We start from the raw sequence: 14,173 nt of genomic DNA, 5'->3' as shown, positions 1-14,173 counted from the left end.
ATGCAATACTATAATATCAAAATGGCAAATTCCAAACACATTTCTTACAAAGACACTGTTGTCATGGAGGAGGGGAAATACTATGATCTTATGCATCAACCTGTTTACAACATTGCTATTTGTGGAAAACTGCATTATCCAATCTTTCCTATTTTCCACCTTTCTCTTAGTCTCTGCATACAATCCATATATTTTATTGTTGTCTATCATCTGATATCTTCTTCTGCTCTGAACCTTTTTCCCATTCTCCATTCCCCCCAGTACATCTTTCAGTAGGCAGTTTCTTCTTTGGCCAATTTGTTTTTCTCTTCCTGAACAGTTTCAGCATCATTCTTTCTTCGCCCATTCTTTTTAGTATAGCTACATTTCATATTTTGTCTGTCCATTTCACATGCTCCATTCTTCTCCATATCCATCTGATATCTTCTTCTATCCTGAATTTTTCTTTCATTCACCATTCCTTTTAGTTCATCCTTGACTAGACAGTTTCTTCTTAGCTAGTGACCTGGCCAATTTCTTTTTTTTTTTTCTTCCTGATCAGTTCCAGCATTATTCTTTTTTTACCCACTCTTTTGTAGCACAGCTTAATTTCTTATTCTGTCTGTCCATTTCACATTCTCCATTCTTCTCCATATCCACATTTCAAATGCTTCTAATTGTTTCTCTTTACTTCGTCGTAATGTTCACACTCCACACGAAGCACTTCACTAGACTCTTCTTTAGTTCTTTTTCCAGAAGCCCTCAGAAGATATTAGATATGATTTCATACTTCTGAGCTGTATCTTAATGCAAAATTTAAATATTGAAACCAAATATAATAATATTTCTACCAACATAACTCATATTTGTGCTGGTTCTACTTGTGCCATGTTGTACATGTAAAGACATCCAATGTTTTGTAGCTATCTATCGGCTTTATATCAGGAATAGTAAAAAAAGGGATAATACAGGGTGATCTGTTTGGGTATGGATAAAATAAAAACACCGTAAAACATTTACTACTGCACTTTATTTGTTGAAACTTCGTGCATACAACACTGAAAGATGGGAGATTCCTCAGAGCTCAACATGACCCCCATTGCGCACTCTGCACAACTCATAACGGTGATATCATCAATGTTCCTGGGTTTCTGTGAATAGACAATGTCTTTAGCAAAGCCCCACACGAAGAAGTCAGGAGGGGTTAGATCTGGAGAGTCTGATGGCCAAGCCAAGAGATAGTTGCTTCTCGTACTGTGACCTCCGGCATATTTTTTTTTTGATACAGAACCTGTTTCTACAAATGTTTGATACCACAACATATGGCATCGTATTTAGGTACATTACGCACACCATACTCACGTCGAAATTCCCTTTGAACTCTTTTAACACACTCAAATTAGCATACCAAAGAACACATTGTGCCCGCTGTTGATTTTTAGTAGCCATTTTAATCGTCTACGATTTTCATTTGTCCTTTCAGATTATGCATTGTTGATTGTTATATATGGAAACTCCCATCTTTTAATCATAATATAACGAGCAAGAAGTTTTCCCATCATAATAGCTTTATAATAATAAATTAATATTATCCATACCCAAACGGAACAGGCTGTTACAAGAGCTATTCTACTGGACTGATGATGTAGCCGATATGGAGGTCTAAAATATTGACTGTTATTAGATCTACAGTACGGTGCAAATACCCAAATACGTAGTTAGGATCATGCTGATTGCTGCGAAAGTCTTAAATCATATTTATAATAATTGTTTGTTTATGTTATAAATGCAATTAAAAATTATGTTATTGTACCCAGGTATACTTAACATGTTTCAGTTGTTCAATGTTATAGCATATAATTTTCCTCTTGTGAAATGGGCATCACACCTCTACCACAACCACTGGGAGCAAGTAGTTAGTGTTAGTTGTTGTACTGTGCTTGGCTTGTACAGTGAATGTGTGTTTATGTGTGTTATCAACAGGATGGACACCGTGCTATAAATGCTTCGCTACTCCTTGAGGCTTACTAGTTCCTTCACTTGAATCTCAGGTCAGTAGCATGCTTGATTATCATCAATTTTTTTGTATTTATTTGTAGATACATGCAAGTGAAATACCCTATGTTTTACTCTTCTTATATGTTCTTTATCGATGTAGTTTTGGCTTTATTCCATATTTCCTTTTAGACTCGCACACAATTACTGCACTTTTATTTAATAAAACACGATATAATTTACAAGCACGTCGTCAATGAACTCCAGTTCGAATTAATATTAGAATATATAGGAAAACAGAGAGAAAAATGGATAAACAGGATGAATAACAGCAGAATCCCAAAAATGATCCTTTGTTATAGACTGCCAGGGAAAAGATCAATAGAATGTCCTGCAAAAAGATGAATCGAGTCCATAACAAGCCACAAGGCCTAATACGTGTTTGTGTTTGGATGATGATGATAATGATAATAATAATAATAATAATAATAATAATAATAATAATGATAATAATAATAATAATAATAATAATAATAATAATAATTTACAAGCCGTTTTAAGATTCTAGGTTTTAAACTTGGATGATATACATAGGTTGGATAAAAAGTTATGGCAACACTGCTGTCACGTGATGATGGTGCGTTCGAGAGCTTCCAGCTGTGTGGACATGAACAAGGACTGTTAGATGAGTCAGTGCAGCGAGCGGCGACAGTACTCTGTCAATCTACTGCAGTGTGTAGAACGTTCACTTTCACTTTCATAGGTATAGTGCGAGTGCCTAAGACCACGTTTACAAAACGTGAGCAACATTCCTGGATCAAAATTGAAGTGACACGACGTCGTAGTGCACAAGAATGTTTTCGGGGACTGTGTGAAGGATGTGCCGATGCAGCATTGCCATATCGCACAGTGGCACAATGGGTTAAAGCATTCCAGGAAGGCAGGGATGCCGTTAAGGAAAACCTCCATATAGGACGACCCCACGTGGAGGACAACACAGTTCAACTTCTTGCTTCCCTGTTGGATGCTGATCGCCGATGGACTGCGCGTGAGTTAGCAGCGGAACTCGGGGTATGTCACAAAACACTGTGCTCCATATTCTGCAAGACATTCTGGGTTACCGCAAAATTACAGGGCGTTGGATACCCCATGAAATTTCCGAGGTTTAACTATGACACTGCTATGCAGTCGCACAGGCCTTGTTGGGCCGGTACCAAAGGAAAGATGACGACTTTCTTGGACGAATCGTCGCTATGGACGAAACCTGGGCTTGCTCATATGAACCATCCAAACTTGAAACGTCAATCACATGAATGGAAGCATCCAGGTTCTTCTTGTGCGAAGAAAGTGCGTCCTGCACAAAGTGCTGTGAAGGTGATGTTCATTCTGGAGTATGACATTGATGGGGTAATACTGCACCATGCTGTACCTCCAAGGCAGATGGCAAACGCGGATTACTACTGCAGGTTCCTGCAGCACCACCTTCGTCCAGACCTCAGGAGAAAACGACGACACTTGGGGGTACAGAACCCCATCATTCTTCATGATAATGCAAGGAGTCACACCGCTGCTGCTGTCAAGGACCTCTTGCGCCGCTGGCAATGGGAGATTCTGGAACATCCACCGTACTCACCCGATATGATCCATGCGATTACGATCTTTTCACCATAGTGAAAGAACCACTGCGAGGGACCCGGTACAATACCAGAGATGAACTTATCCGTGCTATAGGGTGGTCAATACGGAACATCAACAAAGATGGACGCGCTGATGGTGTACGACGCCTTCGAAACGTTTGGCAGAAGGTAATAAATAAGGGGGCGACTGTATAGAAGGTACGTAAATGTTGTACCCCTGTGAATAAAGCCATGTCAGAAATATCAAACTGTTGCCATTACTTTTTATCCAGCCCTAGTATTTTATAGTAAATTCAAGTTTAAAAGTATGTAACAACTCAGCTAATAGGCCAACAATTAAAGTTTACGTTCAACGCATTTCGAGGTACAATCCAACAACTTAAGTTTGTAACTGATAATAATATTCATTTTGTTAGATAATCGAATGATGTTACCGATACAAGTCAGCTGATGCACCCATTGTATCCTAGATGGCTATGTGTTGCCAAGGAGACTTGTTTACTATAGTCACTTGTCATTTGAACATTTGTTATGAGTTTCTGAATTGATTAAAGTTGCAACACTCGCTATCAAGCTGACAGTATCTGACAGATGTTTCATTATGTTCTTTCATTAATAACTAAAAACCTAAGGATTTTCGGACACACGTTTATATAATTTTTTTTCTTGTTTTGATGTGAGGAACATGCCCCCAAGGTTTGTCAAAATATTTCTGAAACACTCTTTATATATATATATATAAATGTACAGGGCTATTCATAAGTCCGTGAAATATTTTAAAAGTTCATAACTACTAAACTACACAATGGATAACAAATTATTTTACATCAAAATAAAGAAAAATTCTTCAAGTTTTGTTACATACCTCATACATGCTCAATGTTCCACTTTTGCTGATACAGCAGACGTCCAAGCAGTAATTCATCTTGTCCCATACACCCTCCATAATTTTACAGTTGACCAGAACCACAGCAGCTGTAATCCGGTGGCGAAATTCCTGGAGATCAGCAGGGAGCAGAGGCACATGGACAATATCCTTCACAAACCCCCACAAGAAAAAGTCATACGGAGTTAAATCCGGTGATTGTGGTGGCCATTTAATTAACACATCTTCTCGTCCTGTGCATCTGATCCATCTCTGTGGCAAATTTCACGATTCACTGTTTCTTCGTTGGGTCTCGGACGTCTGTGCCAAGGAGTGGTGCGCAGACATCCTTCATCGTGAAATTTCACATACTAATTCTTGATACTGTTAAAAGCAGGTGCTGCCTTTTGAATTTGCTCTCGAAGTCATTGCTGCACATTCACAACAGATAAAGTCCTTGCATATTCCAACACACAAAAGATTGCTCACATTTAATAAACGCAATTTTGCCTCTATTGATAACTACTGCCACTTAGTGATAAATCATGGTAACTAAGAGTAGGCTTTTGTTATTATAAAAAACTTGGAGAGTTTCTTTTTCTATCAGCATATCAATTACCATGATTTGTTGCGTAATTTATTTGTTATGAAACTTTAAAATGTTTTTTCGCTTTATGAATAACCCTGTATAATTGGATCTTATTAGAACAAAACAATAGGCAGTCAGGTTTTTTTTGACGCTAGTATGATAACAATTATGACGTTAGATTTATTTTAATAATATTATGATTATAATATTATCATCATTGTCATTACTATTATTATTATTATTATTATTATTATTATTATTATTATTATTATTATTATTATCATCATTATTATCATCATTGTAATTATGGGCGAATATAATTTATCTGAGTAGTGGTGTAGCAATCTAAATGTTTTACACTGACAGTATTTTGTTAATTTAATTTAACTTTTAATTTTCATTAATACTATTTAAGAAAACATATTATTTGTACATCTGCAGCAGGAATAAATTGACGTGTTGTATAGTACGGATTTCCATTAACTCTTAACATTATGTTTTTACTGCTATTTTGTTTCCATCAAAATACAGTCTATAACGTAAGTTTGTACAGCCAAGTTTTTTGGGCATGTTTACATTAATAATTTTTATTTGTGTGGTTATTTTTGAATGTTGTGTGTTGATGATATTTCTGTTTTGTTATAAAGTGAACTATTAAACTGACTTGGAGTGTGCTTATGTATAAATACATGGAAATAAAAAGAATAAAAGTTTATTTATGAAATTTATAGATTGTATCACGAGCAAAAACGAAAGAATATTACTCTTCGGCATTTAGCAGCTTGCAGAAGTAGAGATTATAGTGGAGATGGATATGCATAAAGTGCCATAACTGCGTTAATGGTAGTAGCTCATGAAATTGACTTTATTACATATTATAATTAATTTAAAAAAATAAATTGTGACAGTATTTTATTATGCCAGTGATAAGACTATGATTGTGTTATTAATGGATCTTCTTGTTATTAACTCATTTGTTTATTGTTTCATTTTACAGATTTTCCTTGGAGTTCAATGCAGCAATTCAGAACAGTCCCTTATCACCGAAGAGCATCATTCTGTCCAAATTCTCATTTCAGAGAAACAAATCAGCATAAAACTCTCTTAAATCAGGAATCACGTGATTCTAAGAAATATTTGGGGCTTAAAAGGTGACCAAATTGCAGTACTAGTTATGTGTAAGGATATTAATAATTATTTTGTTATTCAAAGTTATTTTAAATCAAATATGGCACATTGAGGCATAAGTTTTTATTACAAATACATTGTGTTATTTTTAAATAAGAAACTCTGATAAATGTTAAACAAACTTCACTCTCATAGGAAGTTACATGAATTTGTAATTTATTAAAAAATATGTCATGAAGAGGAGATCACATATGCACCTCAGTTGCTTTAAGAGTGATAATAGTAAATATTAAGTAATACTGCATTTAGATGGGCATCGTCTGTGTACTGAATAATTATTTTTTATTTTACATTCCATATACTTTATTTCATGGATATATTAGTCATATTGTTACTGTTGTTAAGTTTATCAAACCAAATTTTTGGTACTGTAACATTTTCACATGATATTTAATTTATTTTGAACAAAGATATTACAAGCATTTTTATTTATTTTTTATCATCAGTACGACGATAAAATGGAATTCCCATCGAATATTATTAAGAGAAATGTATTAATATGTTAAAAAAAATGCCCATTTTTATTTTCATGTTTTTTTATATTATTTATAACTTAATGATTAGCGCTGAAATCTTTAAAAGTGTGTTGATTAATAAAAACAGAATTTTTGTCACATTATTAAGATATGGAATAGTTATAAAACAAGAAATAGATCTGAAAATTAAATAGTAAACATCTAAAAAACTATTCAACAGTTTAAAAAATATTTAGGATATTTTTGGAAGGAAAAGATCTTCAAGTGCTGTCGAACTTTTTTGTCATTTTATTAATATTATCGTTATTCCATATATATTCTGTGTATTCTGTAATATATTTATAGGTAAATGAAAATGTGTTATCAGTGATATGTTTTAGCATTAAGCTGTATGTTGAGATTTGTGTTATTACAAGTTAACTCATTTGTATGAAGCAATTTTCACTGTTAGGAATTATCCTGTTTATAACAAATATTAAGGAAAAAATAAAGCATACCGATTTGAGTTTAAATTGATTTTATAGAATTTTGGAATTTATGTTGAGATTTAACACATTTCTACAATCTCATTAAAAAATTTATCATAAAGCTATTCAGTACAAATTCGAAACTCTGAAATAAAAAAAAATTAATATTTTGCAGCTAAGTTTAAATTTTATGGATTCATTGTTACTTTGGAAATAAAAAATTGAACATTAATTATCTGCTTTTATTTTCTGAGTATCTGCATCTGGTCAACTTAATATCAGAGGCCATATTGTCACCTATAACTTTTACATAATTATCCCTGAAATGATTTAATTCAGTTTTATATTGTAGTTGTGAAATGACATTTTGGTATTGATGATCATAGAAATTGCATTTAAAATATTGTGAAATTGCTCATAACCTACTCCAAAAACGAGACTTTTAAAACGTCTCGAAAAGCTGGTGCTAAAGCATTTATTGTTTTTTTTTTTCTAATAGCTGCAATTCCCTATTAGTAAATGGAGGTGAAGTACTTCGTTCACATTAGTTCAGTGTTAATGTAGTTTCCAAATTTATATAGCTTAATGCTTACTCAACAATGCAAAATGTGTATATGGTGATATTTTATGAAATATTAATAGTAGAAATTAGTGGGGCTTTAATATTAATAAAAATGAAGAGTACATTTTGCTATTTATATTTTATTTTTATTTTTATATACACGTGTCTAATAATAATATATCAAAAGATGGGATGGTAAATGACCTGAAAGTGATTGTTAGTGATGTTAATACAAAATATATGTGAATGAAAGACCCATATTAACATAAGAGCTGAATTTAGTGTAACTTACAAGAAAGTTTCCAGTAAAATGATTGCAATCATAAGCACAATATAGGGAGAAATTGAAAAATAGGACAACTTAAAGATGGTGACGTGAGAAATGTAGATTCCATAGAGACTGAACATAGAGGGAAATTTAAGGGATTTAGTGTTGAAGTACTTACTTTCCTAAAACTACTGATTTTTTTTTTCCCAGTTTTCATTTTTATTTGTTTTGGAAATATTTTAAGTTATTGTATTTAACGTCCCATCTTTTGACATTATTTTTAGGCTGCTTTAATTTAATTAACTGTCTTTTTCTATCTCTGTTTTTTCTTCAAATTTTAATACTACTAATCAAGAATTTTACCTACTTGCATTCTATGTTTATAAAGATTTTCAAGTCATGTTTGTATATAATATTATGTTTTATTTGTTTTGTGGTGATGTAAAACTAACAGTTATCATTCAGCTTACAAAGTGAAACTATATCAATTGTATCACATTTTATTTAATACAGATTGTATAGTACGATTCTTTCTTCATGGCCATTATTGCGTCTTGTACATTATGCAGAAGAAAAATTCGTGCTTTATGTAGGTATCCTTATTTATGCCTTTGTTTTGTATGTTTATAATTACCTATCTGCTTACCTTATTTTATGCACATAAGCTTCTATTAGAAACATTTTGGTTGCTATTAAGAATTTTAATAGACATAGCCTGTTCGAAATGCATTAATTATATTTTTTGTACATATTGATTACACAACTTTTAACACTATATCACTTCGGAATATATACTGTATTTCTTTCATGTGTTAAAATAAGGTACCTTGGGTTGAAACTAGTCAAAACAAGGTACCTAATTTTAACACATAAAAGAAATACAGTATATATATAGATTTTGGTTCCATACTCGTATCCTGCGATCTGGAACTGATCAAACAGTTTATATTCACTTGAATTAGCAGTGCTAAGAACTATTTACACACACCAATATCAAAATGGCGATGTCACGTCCTAAAATGTTTCTAAAAACAACCAAAGACAATTTCAGGTTTATGTTCGTTCAGTAACTCATTTATACCTAATCATTTACAGCAACTAGTAACTTAATTTATCCATGCATTACTTTATAATGTAATGACCTTGCGTTTCGTCTGATATTTGTGATGTTAAACTTGATATTTTTATGAAGTTTTTATTCATTTTATAGCTCTTAAAATTGTCGTTCGAATTTGTTCTATATTTATTTCTGAAACAATCCTTTGTATTCATTATTGCAGTAGGAGGTGCAATATGTAAAATCTCAGATCCTTGTATTTAATTTAACTTAATTCTTTGATTAGATGTGATATTCAAATCTGTTTGAACAGTTACTTTGGATTGGTATCGGGTAGAGTTCCCAGGTAGCTCAGTGGTAGAGCATTGGTACATTAAACCAAAGGTGCCCGGCCCCGGAACAATTTTTCCCTGGAAATAATTCAAATCAACTTTACAGGGAGTTATACCTGAAATCTTGATTTGCATACTACACGTCACTGTTTATTAACAGAAAACCACAATTTAAGTCACACGGAGTTAGTGTGCACTCGAAGTTGGTTGCTTGACGGTTGTCTGCCCACTTTGAGGTCTGTAGATATAGAGGGAAAAATTGGATCGGTGTCGGGTAGAGTTCCCGGGTAGCTCAGTGGTAGAGCGTTGGTACGTTAAACCAAAGGTCCCGGGTTCGATGCCCGGCCTCGGAACAATTTTTCCCTCGAAATTATTCAAATCAACTTTACAGGGAGTTATACCTGAGATCTTGATTTGCAGTTACTTTATGCTTTCAATATAGAGCTATTGTGACATTGTTGATCGACAAAATGCCAGAGGTAGACAGGATTCAGCTAGTATCAGTTACACACAATTTTGGCATTATGTATAATCAACTATAAAGAATAACAAAGATGTGATTGATAGGCAGTGCTAAAGAAACAATCCACTGATGACCTAACCGAACCTAATTTCGAGCAAAATTGATTCGAAATATATAAATGACTTTTAATATCTCCTGGGGTTTAAGATAAGATTGCAGAAGTGCAAAAACCGAATAAACGAAAAACGTATATCTGAAATAAATTAACGTGGAAAGTGTAGGATTTTTGCTGGAATCTCAGAAAAAAAAAAGAATAAATGCGAAAAAGCCTAAGTGCAAAATGTATGAAAGAAGTTTTCCGCAATTTTTTAATTAAAAATCAGGGTGCATATTATATGCGAGAAAAAAATCATAAGTACCAAACATTCCACGTGATAATCACATCTAGTTTCGACATCGGACTTTCAAGTAATATTGAAAATGATCGATTGTACAACTTCGAGAGGATCGATATATTGAAGGCTTAGGAGCAGTAATGTAGAGTGCATAACATACGAAATTAATAAAAATTGAGCATGGTATAACCTAAAACTGAATGTAAATAAATCGAAAACTAGGTGTACTTTGTGAAGTATTATTATTATTATTAAAAAGAACCAATCACAATCCATTTTTGCAGTTTAAAAGGGACCAGTCGTAATAAATTAACTCTTTGTTTCAAAAAATTAAACATGAGAAATCCATCCAACCTTATGATTGTGCGTTACCACAGGAGCAATTGAAAATATAATGCATAAATTATGTGGTGTTTTTTTTCCCTACATATTACTATAAACAATTGGGATGCGTACATTATGTAATGGCATTTAATATGCGAGTAAATATGCGAGGCTTTTAGTTTGCGCGGAGAAGTTTTATGAACACCAAGACTTATAAAAAAGATACACTTAAGGTATTTCGTTTTCTCAGGATACTGGAACATTAAGTTGAAAATCAGGACATCTGGTCATCCTATTTTTGTATGTAATTAAATTGATATTAATTTAAAATAGTGTAACATTGAAGTTGTGTAGAGTTTTGATCTGTAATGTTAGATGCTGCTTTTATTATTGTTTTTACACTTTTTGTTTGAATATTGATTTTGCATTTAATTTTATTATAATATGTAGAATTGTGAAGCAGTTATCTTGAATCTTATCTAAAGGAAGGAATGTATACTTAACTGAAATATATGATTCCTGTGTGAATCTCTTGGTTGCCTGCACTGAAGTAGGTTTCACTGAAGAAAAATGTAGACATTTTGTCCATAGAACATTTTAAAATTATTCATTCTTCATATATATTATTCAGATATCAAAACCCATACAATATGCAGACAATTGTGAGAGCCCAAAGCTTCTCTTTATACATTTTCGATATGTGTTGAATATATTGTAACTCGCTTAATCAAATATGTTAGCATTGTTAAATGTCATATTTCAATACCGTAACATTCTAGATCCATTCATAATGTGCTGCTTGTCATACAACTTTATTATATAGGGCTTTGATTTCAAAATCTCCCAGTGTAAATAACTATTTATTTCATTTAAATTTAATTTAAACAAAAGACACGTCACTTTAGATACTGAGAGGAGAATTTAAAATCAGTGATAATTACATTTTAGGTGCCCCCCCCCCCATCACTCCCATTTGAAATTTCAAATTGCACCCCTATATTATGATACTTAAATCTGAAAGAGTATCAATTGTTTATATATCTCATTTGTTTGTTTTATATCGTTACCTGGCAACCTGGATTGTTATTATTGTTGATTGGAGCTGAAGAGAATAAAACTACAAAGACTATCTTTTATTGTTAATTGCAGGTTATTTCATGTAGTAACACAAACTAATATTAAAAAAAATATCATGGTTGTGTATATAAACGTATTCTTTAAAAATTAAAAGAAAATGGAGGATAATAAAAACCGAAGTTTGGATTTGCATTGTTTTTAATCATTGTTCATTGTGAATTGATTAGTAGGCTGATCTAGCGAATCCTTATTTAGGGTGGCTTTTGTTGATACAAAATTATTATTATTATATACAGTTTGACACTACAGCAATGCTATGTAGAGGAGTTCCGAAATAGGCTGTATTATTGTCTAGCCAATAATGGAGCACATTTTGAACAATTAATTAAATTTAAGAAATTACGTACCCAAAACAAACGGTGTTTTCATCCTACAACCAACTGACAATAACAACAATCCAGGTTGCCAGGCGACGATAGAAATAAACAGTGTTAAACAAGTGAATGAGATGTATAATCAATTGAATTCACTTTATCATAATATAAGGGTGTCATTTGAAATTTCAAAGTGGGTTAGGGATGAGAGTATGAAACATAAAATGGAATTAACACTGGTTTTAAACTTCCCCCTCAGTATCTAAATTGACGTGTTTATTTTGTTTAAATTAACTTTAATTTAAATAAATAATTATTTAGACAGGTAAGTTTTCATATGAAAGCCCGGTATAAAGGAAATTTTGTTTTGTTTTGTTTTGTTTTTTTTTTCTGCAGCTTTTAACTTTGCTGCTTAGTTACCAGCAACTTGCTTTAATGTTATATAGAAAGCACTATGTTATAAGAGCTTTAACATTTTTGGGTTATTAATGAAGATTAATTTTTACCATTTAATTTATATTTTTTAGGCTATTCTTGCTATTATACTTTGCATGGGAAATGATTGCATGTGACAAAAACCTACCCATTTGGACTGGCTGGATACTGAATTCAACTTTAAACAGAATTACACTCACAACTAAAATATACATTAATGCTAACGAGAAATAATAAGTAGGAATCGAATTTTTAGGTACTAAAAATAATGTAGCATCTGAATTACTTTATAAAGCCTATACCGAATGATGGGAACTGAATTGACTTACATAAAATGTTAGTTTTGCCAACCATATGATCATCATTTGATAAAGGCAGCAGGTCAACCATGGAAAAAATTAGGCATTCGGAAAGAACTAGTTGGCCCAAGCTATCTATTCACTGAAATGTCACATTTATAATCCTTTCCCACGCAAAGTAAAAATAAATTGTACACCACAAGATGTCTAATTATAGGCCACATACGTCTTGTTAGGGAACGGTGTTAAAAATATTGGTAGACCATCTACAGAGCATTCCAGTGATTAGTACCAGTTTATTCTTCGGCCGCTGGGTGACATGCTGCTTGAGTGACCGCCGGCAACCGGGCCCTTAAACTCACAGCGCTTCACCAAATTTGAAACTTAAATGCATACTTACTAACCATAATATGTTGTATTTAACATTATTATATGTTATATTAATTACAGAATTTTGTACTCACCCTCATGACAGTAGCTGCTGGAAGTATTGACCATTTTACACTATACAGAGTTCACATTGCTATAAAAACCATTGTTCACCATTCATGAGCTCCACTGCACTGATTTGTCTGATTGCATCACGAATGTAATCTTTCAGTTGTTCAATTGTGCCAGGATTATTTGCATACACTCTGTGATGTGAATTCTGTATAGTGCAAAATGCTCAACACTTCCAGCAGCTACTGTCATGAGGGTGAGTACAAAATTCTGTAATTAATATAACATATAATAATAATTAATGTTAAATACAACATATTATGGTTAGTATGTATGCATGTAAGTTTTAATTCGGTGAAGCGCTGTGAGTTTAAGGGCCTGGTTGCCGGCGGTCACTCAAGCACTGTGCCACCTAGTGGCCAAAGAATAAACCAGTACTTATCGCTGGAATGTTCTGTAGAAAGAAGTTTTTGAATCTGTATGATGACCTAAGTGCCTTGGAAGAATTTTCACTGTTACAGCATTTTGTATGTCTGTGGTGTACAACTTTTATTACAGCTTGTAGTAATTTGGCTGTGCAAAGTTTTGTAAAGATATTTAATAAATATTGTATTTATTCCTTTTACTTTCTTTGTATATTTTGTGATCTAATAACACTCAGAAAGTGAAGAAAAAGATGTATATAATTGTAACTGATTTCCATACCTTAAGGTAATAGAAGTAGGATTACCAATAACATACCATAATAAATTTGCTAGCGGCAAGGAGAAATAAATATAACTACCGGGAATTGAAAATCGGAATTTCATAATTTACTATATTACTGTATTGTAGAAGATTTTCATGTTTTAGTTAATGTTTTTACCAGATATGTTAGCCTTCATCTTAGTCAATAACAATACGTCCTAGCTTTCCTATAAAAAAGTTTTATGAGCTACCATTGCTGGTTA

At 32.7% G+C, this 14,173-nt stretch overlaps 1 protein-coding gene across 1 annotated transcript in view; it reads left to right on the top strand.

Moving 5' to 3' along the window:
- Window positions 1-8,559, top strand: part of LOC138703020 (transmembrane protein 245) — a 52,854-nt gene extending 44,295 nt beyond the window's left edge. The window contains exons 16-17 of the mRNA XM_069830524.1: window positions 1,963-2,030; window positions 6,063-8,559. Coding sequence (XP_069686625.1) covers window positions 1,963-1,981 — 19 coding nt within the window. The 3' untranslated portion in view covers window positions 1,982-2,030; window positions 6,063-8,559. The remainder of the gene's footprint in view (window positions 1-1,962; window positions 2,031-6,062) is intronic.
- Window positions 8,560-14,173: the final 5,614 nt, after the last annotated feature.

The sequence above is a fragment of the Periplaneta americana genome, chromosome 7, assembly GCF_040183065.1.
Source record: "Periplaneta americana isolate PAMFEO1 chromosome 7, P.americana_PAMFEO1_priV1, whole genome shotgun sequence".
In the NCBI taxonomy this organism is placed as follows: domain Eukaryota; kingdom Metazoa; phylum Arthropoda; class Insecta; order Blattodea; family Blattidae; genus Periplaneta; species Periplaneta americana.
The sequence above is the reverse complement of the archived record's forward strand: the minus strand, read 5'-3'. Positions and strand labels throughout refer to the sequence as shown.